A 21,388-nucleotide genomic window follows, 5' to 3' on the forward strand; every position below is an offset into this window, starting at 1 on the left:
TACATGTATGAAAACAATTTATTGTCTTATTTATGAAGTAACTTTTTGATCTTATTAAGAGGATTTCACATAATGAATCTTGAAGATAATGTATTGAATTGATAGCTTAAAGTTATTGACTTCCATCAGCTGTAACTAGTTTTTATACAGGAAAATCTGTTATAAACATTCCATATAAACTTTTATTACTTTATCACAGTCCAGAAAGTTGAAGTTAAAAGATCAAGAGATTCATCTCATCAGTTTCCTGCAAATAAAAAAGTTTTTCTTAGTGACAATAAAAAAATATGAGAAATTTATACATAGTATTTTGACTAAAAGCTATGAAATTTACATCAAATAGAGAAAGGTCATAGATTTTAAACAGTTATTTTATTGTATTAATCTGTTTTTTTTATGAATAAAACCTTTATCCCTCCATAGAATGTTCAAAACAATTATTTTAATAACATAAATAGATTAGCTAGTTTAACAACATTACAAAAGAATGAGGCACCTTTGCAAAAATGTTTTCCTGTTTATCATTGGTCTGAGAATCAAATTCAAGTAAATATAGTTTACCGTTGTTTAAAAATATCAATATGTTTTAAAATTAGACAACATTAATATCACAAAAACAAAAGGTTGAAAATAAATATGATCAAAGAAACATTCAGTTCGGCTAAAATGTTTTTTTTTGTAGTTTAACCTTGGTTGGGGAGTCAGATTCAGTGAATACATCTTTGTAACCTATAAACAATAAATATTGACAACATAACAAAACGATTTTAAAACATAAAAATAATCAATAACTAACAAATTCAATAAAATATTGACAACATTTTTGAAATGCAACATTCACTGACAATGTGCAACTCACCACTTTGAACATTCAATCATTCCAAGCTGCAAGCAACAAGTATTTATATTTCAACTGTTTTGATTAATTATCAACATTTTTTAAATTCTGGCTGTTTGAATGTCTTTTATAATAATATCAGTACATTGTAATAGATAAACAGCTGCTCCTTGAGTGCATGCTATGTCTATCACTTTATATTGATCATTGAAATAATATATCACCAGAACAACTAATCTGAAAATATTTAAAATTGAAACATTACCCTCAATTTGCTTTCTCCTTTTATAGATTTTACAAGATGATCAGTTTGTAGATATGAATTCAAACTGCAATTTGGTAAAACATATTAGCAAACTGAAATTGTGAAAGTACAGAGCCTTTTGAAAACGTATAGTTACTTTAAATAACATCAAATGTCCTATGATATCCAAAAATAATCAATGTGTATGACTCATACACTAACAAATGTTGACTTGAATTGCTCTTTATAAAAAATTTCAAAATAATCATTCCTCTAACATGTAGTTTCTATGATCTGCATATTTTTGCACAAATCATCAATGTTGTCACAGGCATTTGCCTTAAACTGGCGAAATATTTTCCCTGTATGACTTGTAGGGTTAGGGTCAGTAGTTTCTACAAATACTTTTTAGACTTTCGTTTGCAAAATGTTCCATGATTTTGTATCGACACAACGGGGTTCATAAACATGGGAATGACTTATGGATACAAATTAATTACAGTTAGAATTTTGGTATAATTAAAAACAAACTGAATGTGATAGAATTAAACAGAAGTTTGTTTGTGTGAAATTAAAGAAATATGGTAAAAATTCTTATAGTTGTGATACAGTATATTTACACCAATTCAGAAACAAATTTGTAAGTTAAATATAAATTAGACTGATTCAGAAACAAATTTGCAAGTTATAATTAACACTGATTAAGAAACAAATTTTTAAGTAAATATATTTATCTTTATGTCTTATTTGTAATAAAATTGAGAATGGAAATGGGGAATGTGTCAAAGAGACAACAACCCGACCAACAGCAGAAGGTCACCAACAGGTCTTCAATGTAGCGAAAAATTCTCGCGCTTGGAGGCACCCTTCAGCTGGCCCCTAAACAAATATATACTAGTTCAGTGATAATGAACGCCATACTAATTTCCAAATTGTACACAAGAAACTAAAATTAAGATAATACAAGACTAACAAAGGCCAGAGGCTCCTGACTTGGGACAGGCGCAAAATTGTGTAAAATTGATTTGTTAACACCCCTAGATGTTAGTTCAGTGCATTCGGTGATCTTGTATAAATTATGGATACAGACTAGCTCAAGTAGAGCTTAACAAGATACATTGTACATGTTGCAATATATGGCTTATCTAAATACATGTAGTACAACAGAATGTTCCAACCTTGCACCTCTTGATCTAGAAAAATATCTTTTATCTAAAAATATGTCATTCCTTTATTTTACATTGATACAAATGAAGAAGAAAAAGAGTTAACCATTTTTAGAAAGGAAAATATCAAGCAATATTTTATTTGCTTTCAAAAAACTAAACCTAGCAGCAATTGGAGAGTGATTTCCCCAATTTCAAATTGCATACACAAAAGAGGAAAAGTCAGAGGAATATAGCGAGTAATTAAAAGACATATGAACAGGAATATTATTCTAGCTGTGTGCAACTTGTGGAAAATCTGCAATGTCTTTGCAATCTGAAAGCTAGAGGTGCTGTTATAAATGACAGAAGCTCCTAATAACCAAACAAGCATTTGTATGTAGTTTTAGTTTGGGATGAACATGCTGATCATATTTATTATCTATTTCATAGACAAGTATCACTTAAATTATAAACATCAAATCAATCCTAAATTTTAGTGAACTCTATCCATTTATCAACCTTTTAAGTTACCGGTATACCCTTGACCGTTAATTGAAAAAAATAGCTGCAAAATCAGTAGATTTTTCTCAGAGATACTTTGAAACCTGATTTTTGCAATGATTAATAAATGTCTTGAAATACATATGTTATCAAAGGCATGTGTAAAACACATTAAAACTAAGTTATTTGTGTATGACCTTAAAACTACATACTGAATGCTCTTATGCAAGGATTGAATTGGTTGTTCAAGGCGTTTGTTACCACTATGACTGGTGTCATGGTTTTGCACTGTATAAATTTTGTGCTACATTTCCACTCCTAATTGGAAGGAAATAGGAACAAAACATAATATAACATTATACAGGCTAAACATCAATCCTACAAAGAACTTTGCTATGGTTAGATTAATCTATATTAGTTTATATTCTATCTTCACAAACAATGCACTTTAAAATACCAGAATTTATTTCTTTTGTTTCTCCCACAATCTAAAAGTTAACATAATAAAATCTTCAGAAATAAATAAAAAAATAAAACTGTGACAAAAACATACAACAGTGTTTTATAAGTTTTAATAGCCTGAAAAATAACTTTTATGTTATTACTGTCTTAAAATCAAATTAGAGTCTTTTTGTTCCAATTTAATAACTCAGTTAAAACACACAATGAGTTAATATGGTGATTGCTATGTAAAACAACAAAACTTGAAGTACCATATCTTATAAATGTGCCATTTAAAATGAAATATGCATACACTTGTGTATATTATTGTGGATGAACTTATTCCAGTATTATTACAACAATGCATGTTTTGCAGCTGATGCAGGTAACAGATTCCTGCTAAGTTATTTGTACAAAAAAATAATTTGCCATGTCAACCATCTGGACAAAAACAAAACATGTCAGATCAAACATTTTCTATGTCATATAATATGTATTGCATTATTTGATATTATAAACTTAAAATGTACACCATTATTTGCTTACCAACTTCTAGCTTTAGGTTTGATATCGTCTATTATAGCCTGTACAACCTCTAATGTTGTTGCTTGTCCTCCCAAGTCTGGGGTATGGATCTACAAAACAAAGATTCTTCAATAACTTCTACTAATATTTATCTTTTAAAAGTAAATTTGAAAAGTTTTATATAGATTTTTGAACAAAAGACACAAAATATGAGATTAATCATTGTATTTTCCAAGTGCTGCATACACATAATGTTATCAAAATATAAAATTTATTTTTGAAAAACCAATATATTTTTTCAATAAAAAAAACACTGCAAAAACTTCAGAAAAGATTGTTATATTGCTCCACCTGACTGCTGCAATTTCCCATATAGTTGAATGACAGTATGTTTAAGTATCATGATGAAAACAAAATAAGAAAATATTGAATGTAATTTGTACTTACCTTCTTTTCACATAATACATCCATCACAGAGTCTCTTATTAAAGTGGCATGTTCATATTGGCTGAATATAAAGTAAAAATGTAAATAACATTATTTGTTTCAGTAAAATCACAATACATCTCAACTTGAGTAAAACAGAAACTTGTTGAAACTAATTTTTCTTAACAGGACATGCAATGAATATCATTTAGGATAGTAACTTAATCTTTGATATCCTAGAAGTCAGACTTGAAATCACATAAAAGTAAAATTACTTTGTTGCTATTTTCATACACTGTTATGGATATGCATTCCCCAGTGACATAATTCAAAAATTATATTTGGTTTTCCACATTTTCCTTTCACAAAATATAGAAACATGGCTAAATTCTGTCTCACCCAACAATTTTAGTAGCAGTGACCTTGATCCTCCATCCAATAACATTAGGCTTTTCCCAATCAATTTGTCTTCCATCTATATAAGTTTTTTTACAAATCAAGTCTGGTACACTCAAGCAATCATATGTTAAAAATAACTTGTTTCCAACAAACAGCATGATGAGCAAATGACCAAATGAAAGGACAAAAGGACAGACAGAGGGAAAAAAGACAACTAACATCCAAATTTATTGGCTTAGCTGATATAATGATGTTTCATACTAAACATTAACTTTTGTTACAAACAAATTGGCTTATAAATAAACTATATGGCTTTTAATTCAAGCTCCCTTTATAATTTAGCATATTGATAGTCAATATCAAACATTATGTCCATAAGTTATTAAAAATCAACCTACCCTAAATAATCTAACATGTCACAAGCTGCTAATAACATCCCTGAGGGATTGGCTATGTTCTTTCCTTTCAAAGATCTTCCTGAATTCCTTGTTCCCTGTATAAAGCATGTAACTTTTAAGAACATATCATGTTCATTTAGTTTCTATAACATATTAAATAATGTTATCACTTTTTTGAAACAACAAGGCATGGAAAATTACTAAATGACAAAAAATGAACATGTACGGTATTTATTTGATTGTTGGAGTTCTGAAATTGTGATTGTACCAAAACTATAAGCTTACCAGTGATTTTGCTAGCGCTCGTCACTTTCGTATTTTACGAAAAGAATTTTCGAAATGACGAAAATATTTCATTTCAATTTCGTCACTTAAATTTGGAAAGTGTAAAAATTTTTACACATCATATTTCTTGAATTCTACCTGTCTTTATGTTTCTGACAAGTTTATGACCCTCAGGTAATTAACGTTTACCACAGGTATTGAAAGTTGTGATGACAAGTAATCCGCCTATCGCCAATCAGATGGGTCACTAATCCCTTAATTATTATTATAAAACCTCATAAATGACCATCATAATAATCTATCTAAGTTAAATCAGTCAGTCAGCATTTCATTTTAATCATTTCTCACAATTCTGTCGTATTTTCTTCATTTGAACAAAATTCATAATCTTCCCGGACATTTCAACTTTATTTTACTTTCAATATTTCCTTTACGATCATTATTTGCAGTTTGCTTGTCCTACTTTCGTCATTTTAATGTATTTTCGTCATACTTTATATAAATGTTCATCAAAAACTTTCGACAACTTCGATTAAAAAGAATGAAATTTATTCAAAACGTAAATATTTTCACTTGCAAACAGGTGCTTCCTGTTCTATGTATTGTGCATGCGTGAAAGTTCGTAGATGAATCCGGTTTTATTCTGAAATTATTATTCAATTGTCACTTCCCGTTTTCATTTCATTTCGTTTAAAAATATAAGTAAACGTGATCTACAGTCTACAGTCATTAGAATCGTCACATTAAGTATAGATGCAGATCCTTCTATCCAATAATAAAGAAATTGATTCCAAATAGATATTTAAACGTATTTTCAAGGATATAAATGATTGTGAAGTGAAAAAGTCGTTACAAGTTCATTTGTGCAGTGGTTTAAAAAATAGAGGCACCCAACTTTTGTTGATCAGGGGTGTGCCCTGAAAATAACTGAAGTAAAGTTGTGAACCATATTACCAAATCCCTGATCTTATCTTCATATCTTAGCATCACATCAGTCAATTAATTCAACATTGACAATAACTGCCTACATTAGCAATCCTAATGTCTTCAAAGATCCTAGACTAGTCCTTGAAGGACTTAGACATATATGTATAGCTAGTTATATAATCATCCTAGACCCCTTGCTATTATAAAAAATAAGCCTGAATTTTATCACGCGCAAAAGTGACTAAAGCCCTCAAAATCCTATCTGAAACCCTGAAGCTTACTAATTCAAATACTGCATAGTCTTCACCCAGATTCATACCGGGCACCACACCTGGTCCACCAACCAAGCCTGCTGCTATGTTACTCAGGATATTACCATACAAGTTAGGCATCAATAACACATCAAATTGCTGGGGTCTAGATACCATCTGAAATCAAACAACATATTAAATATTTCCGTGAATACTAAACATAAAAGAATGTTAACTATTTAAAACAAACCAGTGGACCAAAAAGAAATGACATTTTTCAAACATTTCATAGTATTTTATTCTTTGCCTTACTTGTCAGAAAAAAGTCTTGTATGGTTATTTTGCAGAATGCATTCCATTCTCAATTTTTGTATTTATTATTCAAAGAAGGCACTAGTATCCTCAATATCAAAAACAGTTTTTGTTTTTGTGTAGTCAAATGTAATCAATCTAAAACTAAAGTAATGCAACAAAAATCAAATTATTTTCACATCCAATCCACAGTAACATACCCATTACTACTATAATAAATGATAAAGTGATTTTAAACTCTATACCTGCATACTAGCATTATCTATGATCATATCATTAAACTCTATATCTGGATACAAACAAGCAACTTTTCTACAGCTTTCTAAAAATAAACCATCTCCAAGTTTCCTGCAAAACAAAACAACGGTCAAAGACAAAATATCTTACAGACATGTACTATAAACTGTCAACTGACTAATAAATGTATCTAAATTTTCAAGTATTTCCATGCTATAATTTTGTACTTTTTAACCTTAAAAATGACTTTGTATGTAAATGATCACACATAACCTCCTTCTGTACAGGAAATTATATAACTTCTTGCAATCTTTAATTTATACAAGATATTCCTCAATAATATAATAATTTTCACATTTATCATTTAAACATTTTTTTTCTCATAAGATTTTAGGTGTACATGTATCTGACATGAGTTCTTGAATTTTTTTATTTTTTTTTCAATAAGTATAAATTTATACTAAAACAACTTTGTTTTATGGCTGTGCTAAAATCTTGCATCTAAATTTTAAAAAAATATTTATAATTAAAACCAACGTGTGTGTTACCAGAAAAGTTATATAATTCTCTGCAACTACATACATTATATTAGCCTTATGAATAGCTGTAACTTTCTTTCGTCCATGTCTTTTAGCAAAATCAAAAGCATATTTGGCTATTTTTGTGGACTTTTCTGCTGTGATTATTTTCAAGCTTTCTACCACTCCTGGGACATTCTAAAAATAAATTATATAATACAGTATTAAAAAAGCTGGATGTTAGATGTTTATGCTACATGAACAAGGCTACGTATTGTGACAATTTAAATTTTAAAATGATTTAGTGTTAACAATTATCTTATATGGTCATAAGGCATCATTATCCAGTAGATTGCATTAAAAAAAATATATACCACAAGATTATTTAAAAGTAACATTTAACAAAATCTAGGAAGATATCATTCGTTTGAAATCCTTTTTTATATATAAATCAAGTACAACAACCATACCCAAAGAGATAGTTGATTTAAGATATATTTCACTGGGAATATGATATGATTAGAATTTATTTTTTGACAAGACTGTGCAGTCAGACTACATTTTCTGATATGCCAATTGTAAATAGTTTTGAAATTAATGAGACGACAGAATTGAAATTGAGATTGCACTGAAATGGCTAGACTATATTATCATATCAATTATATAAAACAAGCTTAGTTGTTTTAACATTTAAATAGATAATTCTTTGTTTTGTGTTTGGTTATTACTTTTAGCTGTTGCAGTTAATGGATGATATTGAATTATTCTCTTACATCCTATAGTTCTAAGTCTCAAAAACAAAATATAAAGAAGAAAATTTATATGTTTCAAATTCATTGCATTACTCTTAAGTTTGTGTATTTATAAAAAGATTTGCCTCATTTTCTAAATTTGAGTATGCATTTACTGCATGTTCCAAGTTTGTGTATCTATAAATAGTCTTACTTCATGTTCCAAGTTTGTGTATCTATAAATAGTCTTACTTCATGTTCCAAGTTTGTGTATTTATAAATAGTCTTACTTCATGTTCTAAGTTTGTATATTCTCCTTCTGTGTTCTCTCTAATTAGGATCAGATCTATGTTATTATGTCTGGTTTTCACAGCAGGTATAGATCTACACCAAACAACACTTGCAAATAAATTTAACTGTGTTCTGGAAGGAACAATAAATTGAATAATTTTACATGTCAGACAAATACAAAATGACATTTACCTTGTTTCTTGTATTGGTTTCTATCAAGTCTTTAAATGAAAATTTTTTCAAATAATATGAACATTCAGAAAGATAAAAGCATAACTTTTTCATTTAGATTTTAAATTTGCAAAATTTTAAGATATAACTGTGATAAGTAACAATGAAGTGAAAAATGAATTGAATTTTTATGCCCCACCTACGATAGTAGAGGGGCATTATGTTTTCTGGTCTGTGCGTCCGTTCATCCGTCTGTTTGTTCGTCCATCTGTCCCGCTTCAGGTTAAAGTTTTTGGTCAAGGTAGTTTTTGATGAAGTTGAAGTCCAATCAACTTGGAACTTTCGTCCGTCTGTTAGTTTGTCCGTCTGTCCCGCTTCAGATTAAAGTTTTTGGTCAAGGTAGTTTTTGATGAAGTTGAAGTCCAATCAACTTGAAACTTAGTACACATGTTCCCTATGATATTATCTTTCTAATTTTAATGCCAAATTATATTTTTTATCCAATTTCATGGTCCATAGAACATGGAAAATGATAGTGCAAGTGGGGCATCCGTGTACTTTGGACACATTCTTGTTGTTAGAAACTTAGAGAAGTGTTATTTGTATAAACAAACACTCTAGTAATTTACCTATTGCTAGTATTGGTTCTATCATGTGACATACAAAAACATTGAGATATGGAATGATTGCTGATGAGCAAACTACCCTACAGAGTTTAAATGACCTGGATGTAAGCAATTATAGTTCAAACAATGAACTTCTAGTAAGCCAAAAATGACCCTGACATGAAACATGTCGCTCACCTTGGTATATGTGAATTAAACAAAGGAAGCAGACAGTTCATGACAAAATTGTTTTTAGGTGATTGTGATGTGTTTGTACATCTTACTTTACTGAACATTCTTGCTGCTTACAATTATCTCTATCTATAATGAACTTGTCTGTGTAGTTTCAGTGGAAAATGTTAGTAAACATTTACAAATTTTATGAAAATTGTTAAAAATCGATTATAAAGGACAATACAATAACTTCTTAGGGGGTCAATTGACCATTTTGGTCATTTAAACTTGTTTTTGAGTCTTAAATTGCTGTACATTATTGCTGTTTACAGTTCATCTCTATCTATAATAATATTCAAGATAATAACCCAAAACAGCAAAATTTCCTTAAAATTACCAATTTTATAGGGCAGCAACCTAACAACAAGTTGTACGATTCATCTAAAAATTTCACGGCAGATAGATCTTCAACAGATAAACAATTTGACCCCTTGTCAGATTTGCTCTAAATGCTTTGGTTTTAGAGTTATAAGCCAAAAACTGCATTTAACCTCCATGTTCTATTTTTAGCCGTGGTGGTTGGCCGGGTCAAAAAACACAATTTTAAAACAAGATACATCAATGATGATTGTGGCCAAGTTTCGATAAATTTGGCCCAGTAGTTTCAGAGGAAAAGATTTTTGTAAAAGATTATGGAGATTTATGAAAAATGGTTAAAAATTGACTATAAAGGGCAATAACTCCTAAAGGGGTCAACTGACCATTTTGGTCATGTTGACTTATTTGTCAAACCTTACTTTACTGAACATGATTGCTGTCTACAGTTTATCTCAATCTATAATAATATTCAAGATAATAACCAACCAGTTGCTTCACAGGGCGCAGCATTATACGACCGCAGATGTAGAACCCTGAACAGATGAGACAAGTATGGACACAACTTTTAAGTTTGATACAGCTTTAAATGTGGATTGTGATTAAATAGTTGACACAACATAGGTTTATGTCACATTATGATTTGGACCCTTTGGACCTTAATGTAGACCAATTTGAAAACTGGACCAAGAATTAAGAATCTACATACACAGTTAGATTTGGAATATCAAAGAACCCCATTTATTCAATTTTTGATGAAATCAAACAAAGTTTAATTTTGGACCCCAATTTGGACCAACTTGAAAACTGGGCCAATAATTAAAAATCTAAGTACATTTTTAGATTCAGCATATCAAAGAACCCCAAGGATTCAATTTTTGTCAAAATCAAACAAAGTTTCAGTTTGGACCCTTTGGACCTCAATGTGATCCAATTTGAAAACGGGACCAAAAATTAAGAATCTACATACACAGTTAGAATTGGCATATCAAAGAACCCCAATTATTCATTTTTTGATGAAATCAAACAAAGTTTAATTTTGGACCCTTTGGGCCCCAAATTCCTAAACTGTTGGGACCAAAACTCCCAAAATCAATACCAACCTACCTCTTATGGTCATAAACCTTGTGTTTAAATTTCATAGATTTCTATTCACTTATACTAAAGTTAAAATGTACTGATTTCAAATCAAATTTCTAATGAAGTTTGCAACAATAACTGCTCATTTAAATACATCATACAATATTAAAATGTAATAAAAAGTGCTTGTTATCACTGAATGGTAAAGATTGTTTTAATCAGGGGCGTGTCCAGGATATTTTAAAGGGGAGGCGTAGAATAAAACATTTCTCCGAGCGAAGCGAGGCGAAAAATATTTTGGACCTTTTTTTGGCTTAAAAACATAAAATAATAGAGAATTGCACTAATGTAACGGTTCCTAACTTGGAGCAGAGATGGGTCCGATTACTTTCAATGTAATTGATTAAATTACAATTACTTTGTCATTTGTACGATTAAATTAAATTAACAATTACATCATTTCTGAAATGTCTGATTAAATTAATGATTACATTGGCAAAGTAATCATGATTACATCTGATTACAATGAATTTTTAGAAAAGCACACATTTTGAATGATGTGAATGAATAAACGTTTAATATAACTATAGCATTTTTTAGAAAGAATTTTGTTTGATATATTATAAAAGAGGGACAAAATATACCAAAGGGACAATTATAAACTGTTAACTGCAAACTTCATCTATTTAATAAACCACAAAAGTTCATTACATACATACATGAACATTGTGTCACTGATTATGACCCATTACACTTCATCGTCAGTGCTCTATCCTTATATATATATGTGTTTTCAAGGTGCAGGTTATGGAGGTTAAAATATGGATAAAATAAAGTTACCAGTTAAAATCTATGTAAAATTTTAATGGAAGCGGATTAACATTGAAAACAAAATACAAGTACTAAAAATCATTGCATTTCACATATCCAGGCCAAATACATACACAAATGTGCTTATTTTAAACAAGATATGTGTCTAACTTTTGATTTAGTTTGTGCTAATTAGATAAGCTTCCACTTGTATAATTAATCTTTTATCATATATATTGTCCTACAGCTATACTAATTTGGTAATTGCAATAAAAACAAACCTTTATTGGTTTTCTACCTGTCAATCAACAGTTGACAAAAATCACAATATCAACAAAAGATTATAATTCAGGGTTAGAGAAAAGTATAACTTGAAAATAACAGTTATTATCAAATATATGTGTACATCTTTAAATTTTGAATATATGTACAATATCTTTTAACAAGGGAGACATAAGATTGTATTGTATGTCTCTTCTTGTGCTAATGAGGACTTTTCAGTACTGTAACAGTGAATTTTTATAGTATAGAAGTATACAAATCAATTAACATGCTTTATAAAGTAAACCAAACTATCTTAACATGATGAATATTTATTAAAGAAGAATAACAAAAGGGTTCATTTATTGAACATAAACAGAAATTAAGATTTTGTTCATTGTAATCAGAATGTAATCAAAAAGTAATCATGATTACAGGGTATTTTGAGAAGTAATTGATTAAATTAAATTACATGTAATCAGATTTTTGGCTGATTAATGATTACTTGAAAAATTGTAATCAATTACAGCTGATTAACGATTACAATTACAATTACCCCAAGTCTGACTTGGAGCATGTATATTTTATAGTTAAAGTGTCAGGGTGTGACATTTTTTATGCCGAGTTCTATCCATTAATTGTCTATTGTATATTAAAATGATTGGATGGATCTTAACAGCAGTAGACCAATAACGAGAAATTCTAAACTCAAGGATATAAGGAGTTACTTAACATTTCAATTCCTAGGCCAGGATTTTATGAACGAGAGGCGTGATTACGGTTGAGGGTCTATGGGGAAGCTCAGAAGCTCCTGAATTTCAACAATTTAGCATCAAATTATGAAGTAATCCCTCTATTTTTGATTAAGTTCGGGTTTCGTTGAACGACACACATGATATAAGAAAAATAAACACTGAAGAATAAAGTTCTTTCGTTCTGAGTATCGCTTTAATGTGGAAATATACATATTTCTAGTAAACATGTACCTTGACGCAAAACCTAAAATGAACACAGAAAAATACTGACGGACTCTCATTTCCAATTACTAGAGTGGATTCATTAGAACCATTTAACGTGGATTTCTCATAGCGTAATCGTCAATAATTTTATCAAAATCAAGTTTAATGTCTCTGTGAACATATAAAAGAAGCAGAGCATTTAGGCGATCCTCCTTCATGGTGCTTCTCAAATCATTCTTGATCAAATATTGTAAAAGGTATGATCTGTCTACATGTAAAATTTCAATGAATTATTATTAGTAGTTTAAATAGTGTGATTTCCCTTTAAGGGATCAGTTAGCTCTTTTGGTGGAGCTTGACGTGACGCTCGTCAAAGCAAGTAAGAAGAGAACTTTCATGATGTTTGGAAATAAAGTCGAGCATGCCCTTACATCAGTTAAGGTTGATGTTATTGACTCTGGTTTGTCCGGTTGATTTTCCCGAAACGACTACAAGAGTCTCATCTCTTGCCTGAATGTTTCAGGCGAAGGCATATCAGTATTGTAATAATCATAAACATCCTTCTCCATCTCTTCGGAGATAAGGTGAACTCGGAAAGGCAAAATTGACAGGGCACGAACAACAGAGACAGCCTCTTGACCAAAACGCATATCAAGTTGCTGAATTAGTTCATCAAGATAAGGTAAGTAGATTGCCCGTTTAAAGTATTCTTTATCTGATGAAGCGGGAACATTGTTACGTTGTGTCTGTCTAGCACAACGACGGGGCATTTTTAATTAATGAATATGATAAATTGCCATTATTCAATCATACAATACTAGCAGATTATAACGATAGTTTTTTTTTTTTTTTTTTTTTTTTAAGGGGGGGCGTACGCCCATTACGCCCTTACCTGGACCCGCCCCTGTTAATTTATCAGTTGGTAGTAAAAATGAAAATACATTGCATATTGTATTAAACTATGATTAAAGTTGATTCAACTACTATTCTATACAAAGAAAGATAACTTCAATTGAAAAAAATAATTGCTATTGCACAATATTGTACAATTAGATATTTCTTGCTATTGTGCAATACTGTGCAATTGAAAATTTCTTGCTATTGCACAATACTTAATATAATAATTTTGAATCCTGATTTGGACCAACTTGAAAACTGGGCCCATAATCAAAAATCAAAATACATGTTTAGATAAAGCATATCAAAGAAGCCCAAGAATTTAATTTTTGTTAAAATCAAACTTAGTTTAATTTTGGACCCTTTTGACCTTAATGTAGACCAATTTGAAAACTGGACCAAAAATTAAGAATCTACATACACAGTTACTGTTAGATTTGGAATATCAAAGAACCCCATTTATTAAATTTTTGATGAAATCAAACAAAGTTTAATTTTGGACCCCAATTTGGACCAACTTGAAAACTGGGCCAATAATTAAAAATCCTAATACATTTTTAGATTCAGCATATCAACGAACCCCAAGGATTCAATTTTTGTCAAAATCAAACAAAGTTTCAGTTTGGACCCTTCGGATCTAATGTAAACCAATTTGAAAACGGGACCAATAATTAAGTATCTACATACACAGTTAGATTCGGCATATCAAAGAACCCCAATTATTCATTTTTTGATGAAATCAAACAAAGTTTAATTTTGGACCCTTTGGGCCCCAAATTCCTAAACTGTTGGGACCAAAACTCCCAAAATCAATACCAACCTTCTTTTTATGGTCATAAACCTTGTGTTTAAATTTCATAGATTTCTATTCACTTATACTAAAGTTATAATGTGAAAACCAAGAAAAATGTTTATTTGGGCCCCTTTTTGGCCCCAAATTCCTAAACTGTTGGGATCTCAACTCCCCAAATCAATACCAACCTTCCTTTTGTGGTCATAAACCTTGTGTTTAAATTTCATAGATTTCTATTTACTTGAACTAAAGTTATTGTGCAAAAACCAAGAATAATGCTTATTTGGGCCCTTTTTGGCCCCTAATTCCTAAAATGTTGGGATCAAAACTCCCAAAATCAATCCCAACCTTCCTTTTGTGGTCATAAACCTTGTGTCAAAATTTCATAGATTTCTATTTACTTAAACTAAAGTTACTGTGCGAAAACCAAGAAAATGCTTATTTGGGCCCTTTTTGGCCCCTAATTCCTAAAATGTTGGGATCAAAACTCCCAAAATCAATCCCAACCTTCCTTTTATGGTCATAAACCTTGTGTTAAAATTTCATAGATTTCTATTCACTCTTACTAAAGTTACAGTGCGAAAACTAAAAGTATTCGGACAACGACGACGACGCCAACGTGATAGCAATATACGACGAAATTTTTTTCAAATTTTGCGGTCGTACAAAAACAGTAAAATTTCCTTTAAATAACCAATTTAGGGGCAGCAACCCAACAATAGGTTGTCTGATTCATCTGAAAATTACAGGGCAGATAGATCTTGACCTGATAAACAATTTTACCCCATGTCAGATTTGCTCTAAATGCTTTGGTTTTTGAGTTATAAGCCAAAAACTGCATTTTACCCCTCTTTTCTATTTTTAGCCATGGCGGCCATCTTGGTTGGTTGGCCGGGTCAAAAAACACAAATTTTAAACTAGATACATCAATGATGATTGTGGCCAAGTTTGGTTCAATTTGGCCCAGTAGTTTCAGAGGAGAAGATTTTTGTAAAAGTTAATGACGACGGACGCAGGAGGACGACGCCGGACGCAGGACGCCAAGTGATGGGAAAAGCTCACTTGGCCTTTAAGGCCAGGTGAGCTAAAAATGTGAAACAAATTCAAACAAGGAAACTAACAGCCTAATTTGTTTAAGGAATGACTGTAGTATTTTTTCTGTCTATGAAGTAATAACATAACAAATGTGGTGCACACTAAATAATCTGCATAGTGGGTTATTTTAAAGTGTGCACCACATTTGTTATGTTATTTCAAATACACAGAATAAATATTACAGTTATTTCTTATAATTTAATTCTAAATTCCATTTTAAACCGAAAAAAAAAATTAGGTCTATGGGCTGATAAACTAAACAATGTCAGCCAATCAAAAGACGTGTTACATCCGAAATTAAATTATAATAATACAATTTACTAAAAAAAAAAAAGCTACAGACCAATTACAACTATTGAATAATAGTCTCCTGACTTTGGACATGCACATAAAGAATATGGCAAGGTAAACAAATGTGTGAGCATGCGACCGCCCCTAAACCTAACACAGTGGGGTTAAAGCACAATATAATAGCTTATGAGCTCAACAGATCTATATGAAGCACATAAAAAAATTAATATAAACACAAAAGATACAAATAACCAAATTAAGAGTACTTGTCGTGTCTATAAGCTTATTTAAAGCCGATTAAAATAAATAATTATCTGGCTAATCCTTACATTTATATCTCTTCTTCATATTTACCTTAATTCAACATTCATTGATTTGAAACTGGGATCATCAAATTTTGTTTCAATATTTCCTGAAAAAGTAGTATAACTTAAATTATACATAGATTAAACAATATCAATCTGACACTATGTATATTTGTTAATAAACTCATTCTAGAATAGATATCACTATTATATGAAGGTATCTGTAAATTGAAAATAAAGGTTTACTCTAAATTTGATTTCAGGTTTAGGTCTGAATAATGTAAAAATAATTATGGAATGTGTATAAAATGGGACACCCCTGCTTTTATATAACATTATAGCATGTATTGGTTAATTATTCAAATGTTTATTTTTAGTTTAATATGTCTATATGTCATACTCCGCTTAATTCTTTCATTGATTTGTATAATTTGTGTATAAATGTTATATTATGCTGTATATTATCTATTGGATATTTATATTGTGTAAATCCAATAAGCTGTATTTGCTTACGGAAATAAAGTATTATTATAGAGGGACATAACTGAAGGCCAGTGGCTAATTAATTGGGTTTTGTGGTAATAAGCATGGTGTATATGTTTCATAGCATTTGGTACAGTCAACCTCAAGTAAGAGAACAGAAAAGAAAAATTCAGCATTTTTTCCATATGTAAAGGGGCATAACTCTAGTAAAGTAAAAGTGACGTTTATATGTGTCAGTTAAATCTGAGTTTATTTATCTAACTTCCCACCTTTAATGGCAACACCATTTCTCTGAACTGATAACAGAGCCCCTCTCATTGTTTCTGGATCTTCTTTTGATGCATTTATCTCTACTTCTTCAAAATCAATTGGAGCACCAGCATGTCTTTTAAAAAGAAAACCTCAAGTTTAGAAATGCTATTTATATTAAAGTTCATTATGTTCATAGTATTAAAAACTTTCATTTCTTTCGTAAAACCGTTGGAAAACACATGTGACCTTTTTCTTGCTGTTAATATCAAAACACAACAAAAATTTAAATTATTTGATGTCCACAAGATAATGTTTGAGCTGCGACAAATAGAAATTTACCTTATGCAAGTGCATGTATAAATATATGTAAAAAAATATTTTTGGAACATTCAAATACAAAATTATGTAACAAAAAAGCAACTTATAGATTTTCTTGTAACAAATCAATTTTCAAACATTTACAGACTTTCCATAGAGATTTTTTTAAACCAAAATAGGTTAAAAAATGTATTGATATTTATTTGCATAAGTTGATTTCTATTAGATAAAGCGCATACATACATAAGGCCAAATAAAAAAGCATGTGTGTTTCCTGTTTCCCTACCTACCCTATATTTTAAGCTTAGAAATAGCCTACCCTAAAGTTTTTTTGGTCATTTTTCAATAAGCACTGTTAAAGTCAGGATTTCTCTCCCATAGACTCAATGTAAAAAAAATTGGTAAAATAAAAAAAAATCCCTACCTACCTACCCTATTTTTTTCAAAGATGAAACAGGAAACACACATATTATTTTATTTGGCCTAATATATGCATATGCAATTCTATAAGATTTGGCTCCATTCCAATTAATGCAATGCAAACTGTAATAGATTAAGTACTGACTAACTTTCCAATACACAGATAGAAAAAAAAAATATTTGAATATGGAAAACCCTCAAAATGATTCACATTTTTTTTTTATGTCTAATGGTTTATTTTTTAACTTGGATGGAGAGTTGTCTCATTGGCACTCATACCACTTCTTTTTATATCTACCTAAAGACTTCCTGTACATGAGACATTAATTCTGGGCCTACTCCATCGCCTGTTAAAAGTGTTACTGTATTTCTTCCCCCATATCGTGATAAGTTCTGAAATGAAAAGTATATACGGTATACATGTCCTTCACATGGTAATTCAGAAATAACAGTACCAAGATCTGACCATATATATTTAACCTTACATAAACTTAGGTATTGAGGAGCCAGAATTGACCTTTACAAAATCGTGATGATGATATTATTACATGTAGTCTTAATAAGCTGTAAACTAACTTTCAGTAACTGACTACAGTACTATTACGGTAGATTGGTTCTTTGTGTCTTTTGTCTTTATGTAGATCATTTGTAGATGCTTCATGCTAATTTGGTGAGACAAACCATTTCACTCATATTTTACAGCTTGTTCTATGTTGTGCTGTTAAATTATAGGGAGGGGAGCGATCACAAACTTGTCCCCACAACATTATTAATGTCGCTATTTCATTTCTGGAGTGGTTGTTGTTGGTTTCTGTCATATTATCATGATTATATTTGTTTCATACTGTTTTATCATTATTGAATCAAGCTATTAGTTTTCTTATTTAAAATGGTTCACATTTTGTCATGTTGGACCTTTTAAAAAAAGTTTGGAAAAGTTTTGCTCATTGTTGAAAGCTGTTAAATTGATAACATCCAAATAGTTTTAACTCTCATTTAGTGGATTCTGGATAGATGTCCCATTAGAATGGAGGGGCAATTTCCTTATTTTTAAATTGTCTGTATTATCGCTAAGCATTAAGTAATAGGAATAAATAAATTGAAATGGAAAAAAGAGTTTACCAGTCTTGGATCATAATCATGATAATGGATCCCAATTTTAAATTTCGAAAAAATAATACTCATTACATTTGTACTATTCATCAGTTTAATACATAATAAATATAATTGAAGAGGTACATTGTAATATACTTTTTCACAACTCTGCTAATAATGAGTAAATAACTGAATATTCTATTGTTAGTTTATATGTATATACCTTGGGTTCTGTTTGTTTCTGTGAGTAGTTGACAACTTGCGTTCCATTAATCTGAAGTTAGAGTAACTTTGATATATTTAACATTCATGAAATGCATTGTTTTCACATTCAGCTGCTGCAATTAATCTTCAATAAATTTACATTTCAATAATCTGATTTTATTATAATTGGTTGATTCTGCAAATACATTATACCATGTTATACTCTTGTTGCCTTGAACTTGGTTGATTTGGAATTTTCCTATGCAGGTCCAAACTTTGTTCCATACAACTAAATTCTCTGTGTTAAGCCAATACACATACATGACATATAGATTTGTATCACTGCAAATTTATTTTTCAGTTTCAGTTTCTTTTTTTGACAATTTTTTGTAGGAAACTTTTTGTCTTAATATAAGCAAATCTTAGTGTATCTGTATGTATACATGAATTATGGAATGTCAATAGGGTGGGCAGCACAGGCACCTGTTTCTATCAATGGGAAGGTCGACTTTCAATGAATACTAGAAGCTAGAAAGGCAACATCAGAAGAAGCTATAAATAGTCAACCTTCTCATAGACCTTTACAATATTTGGGAATCTGAGACACTTGAACTTTTGACCTCATACAACAATAATTTTTCCTAAATTGTGATGTTTGAAATTTTCTATTGTAAGGTAAGAAATTATGAGAAACTGTGTGATTTCCAGTACTGAGGGAGAAAAATTGATAAGGTGTACATGTATATTGATAGATACAAGTGCATTTGAAGTCCAAATATAAAATAACATGAATAATGACATCTTGAAAGGCTCTTTTTTTATTTATATTTTTGGTGACAATGAGCATAATAAGGCTTTTTAATAGACATCACAAAAAAAATGAAAAAAGCCTTTCTGGATTGTGTCACAAAAAAATGAAAATAGCCTTTAAAGATGTCATGATTATTCTGATGCAGACCCAGTGACAAAGAAGGGAAGTAATGCTCTTTAATTATTGTCAAACAGAAATTTTCCGACTATTGTCATCGTCAAAGAAGTCTAAATTACAAAGTCCTTCATTTGATTCGTCAGAGGTCTCAAACAATTGTAGTACATGTAGTATAAACTGGTTTTTTTTTAAAATTGGAAGAATGGTACATGTATTACAGGCTGAAGACATAAAAAGGTCTACAGAGATTGATTCTGACTGTATAGAGTCTCAATTTGAATTCCGAGGGTTAGCAGCCTCAAAATCACCACCAGAGTATTGGAAAAATCTCGGAAGTTCATAGTCTAGATCAGAGGAACAAGCATTTCAGGGAAAAAATACATCAACTTAAAAAGAATACAACATTAGCTTTCACTGATGGCTCCTGCAAAGGAAATCCAGGTCCATGTGGGGCTGGGGCAGCTATTTTAATATCAAACAGCACAGAACATGTGGAGTTAACCCAGCAAGTTTCCAATAGAGGATCTATTTTATTAGGGGAATTAGTAGCTATCAAGCTAGTAATAGATTTTCTTATAATTCCAAACAACAGAAAAAACACTGAATCCATCCAAATTTTCTCAGACAGCCAATCAGCAATTGGAATTTTAACTTTAAATTGGAAATCAGATAATTATGGCAAAACTATTCATGATATTAAAATTGGTACATGTATTATTGGCACTTAAATTTGAAGGAATCATTGTTTCCATTGAATGGACCCCTGGACACGCTGACATACAAGGTAATGAACTAGCAGACCAACTAGCTAAAAAAGCAGCACAGGAGGCAGAAAAAATACAAAGCATTCCAACATTTACAAAGCAAGATATACAAAAAGGAGCAAAAGACAGTGTTATGGTAAAATGGCAAAACCGATGGGACACCAGTGATAAAGGAAGAAGATATTATGCCTTTCAACAAAATGTAAAAAATACACTTCCAAAAGACAAGCCGTCAACTGAAATATATAGAATAACTACTAGTCTAAGAACAGGATATTGCAATTTAAACTTTTACAAATCATAACAATATGCCCAGCACTCATCGACAAATGCAGCTGTGGACAAGTAGAAACAGTTGACCATTACCTACTGGATTGTGAAAATTATGAGGAGGCTAGAGAAAAACTCCGCTCAGCACTCTATAGCTACTTCATAACAGCAAAACTAACACTTGAATCTGAAGTATTGTTAGCAACAACAGAAAATGAAAATTACAAACATCACGTAGAAGATATTCAACATTTGTTAGGGGTCTTTATGAAAGATACTGGAAGGTTCCCAAAATAGATAGTTAGGGTTTTATAAGGGTTAATTATTTATTCAATTTTAATTTAAATTTTTTTGGTAATTAATTAT

General features: G+C 30.5%; 1 protein-coding gene across 5 annotated transcripts in view; it reads right to left on the bottom strand.

Moving 5' to 3' along the window:
* LOC134714581 (isocitrate dehydrogenase [NAD] subunit gamma, mitochondrial-like) overlaps window positions 1–21,388 on the bottom strand; it is a 22,080-nt gene continuing 692 nt past the window's right edge. The window contains exons 2-14 of one of the 5 annotated variants that reach the window (XR_010106553.1): window positions 19,080–19,130; window positions 18,060–18,154; window positions 17,041–17,156; window positions 16,338–16,395; window positions 8,472–8,604; window positions 7,515–7,648; window positions 6,941–7,043; window positions 6,414–6,560; window positions 4,921–5,015; window positions 4,145–4,205; window positions 3,719–3,807; window positions 2,944–3,049; window positions 1–247 (exon numbers count right to left, since the gene is read on the bottom strand). Coding sequence is in view for 4 of the 5 variants with exons in the window: in XM_063575941.1 (XP_063432011.1) it covers window positions 3,007–3,049; window positions 3,719–3,807; window positions 4,145–4,205; window positions 4,921–5,015; window positions 6,414–6,560; window positions 6,941–7,043; window positions 7,515–7,648; window positions 8,472–8,604; window positions 16,338–16,395; window positions 17,041–17,156; window positions 18,060–18,154; window positions 19,080–19,130 (1,125 nt within the window). In the remaining variant the exon portion in view is untranslated. Of the gene's footprint in view, window positions 248–859; window positions 886–2,943; window positions 3,050–3,188; window positions 3,220–3,718; window positions 3,808–4,144; window positions 4,206–4,920; window positions 5,016–6,413; window positions 6,561–6,940; window positions 7,044–7,514; window positions 7,649–8,471; window positions 8,605–16,337; window positions 16,396–17,040; window positions 17,157–18,059; window positions 18,155–19,079; window positions 19,131–21,388 lie in introns of all 5 variants that reach the window. The other 4 variants (XM_063575962.1, XM_063575941.1, XM_063575971.1 and 1 more) reach the window with 4 other exon arrangements.

This window comes from Mytilus trossulus, chromosome 1, assembly GCF_036588685.1.
Source record: "Mytilus trossulus isolate FHL-02 chromosome 1, PNRI_Mtr1.1.1.hap1, whole genome shotgun sequence".
Lineage (NCBI taxonomy): Eukaryota > Metazoa > Mollusca > Bivalvia > Mytilida > Mytilidae > Mytilus > Mytilus trossulus.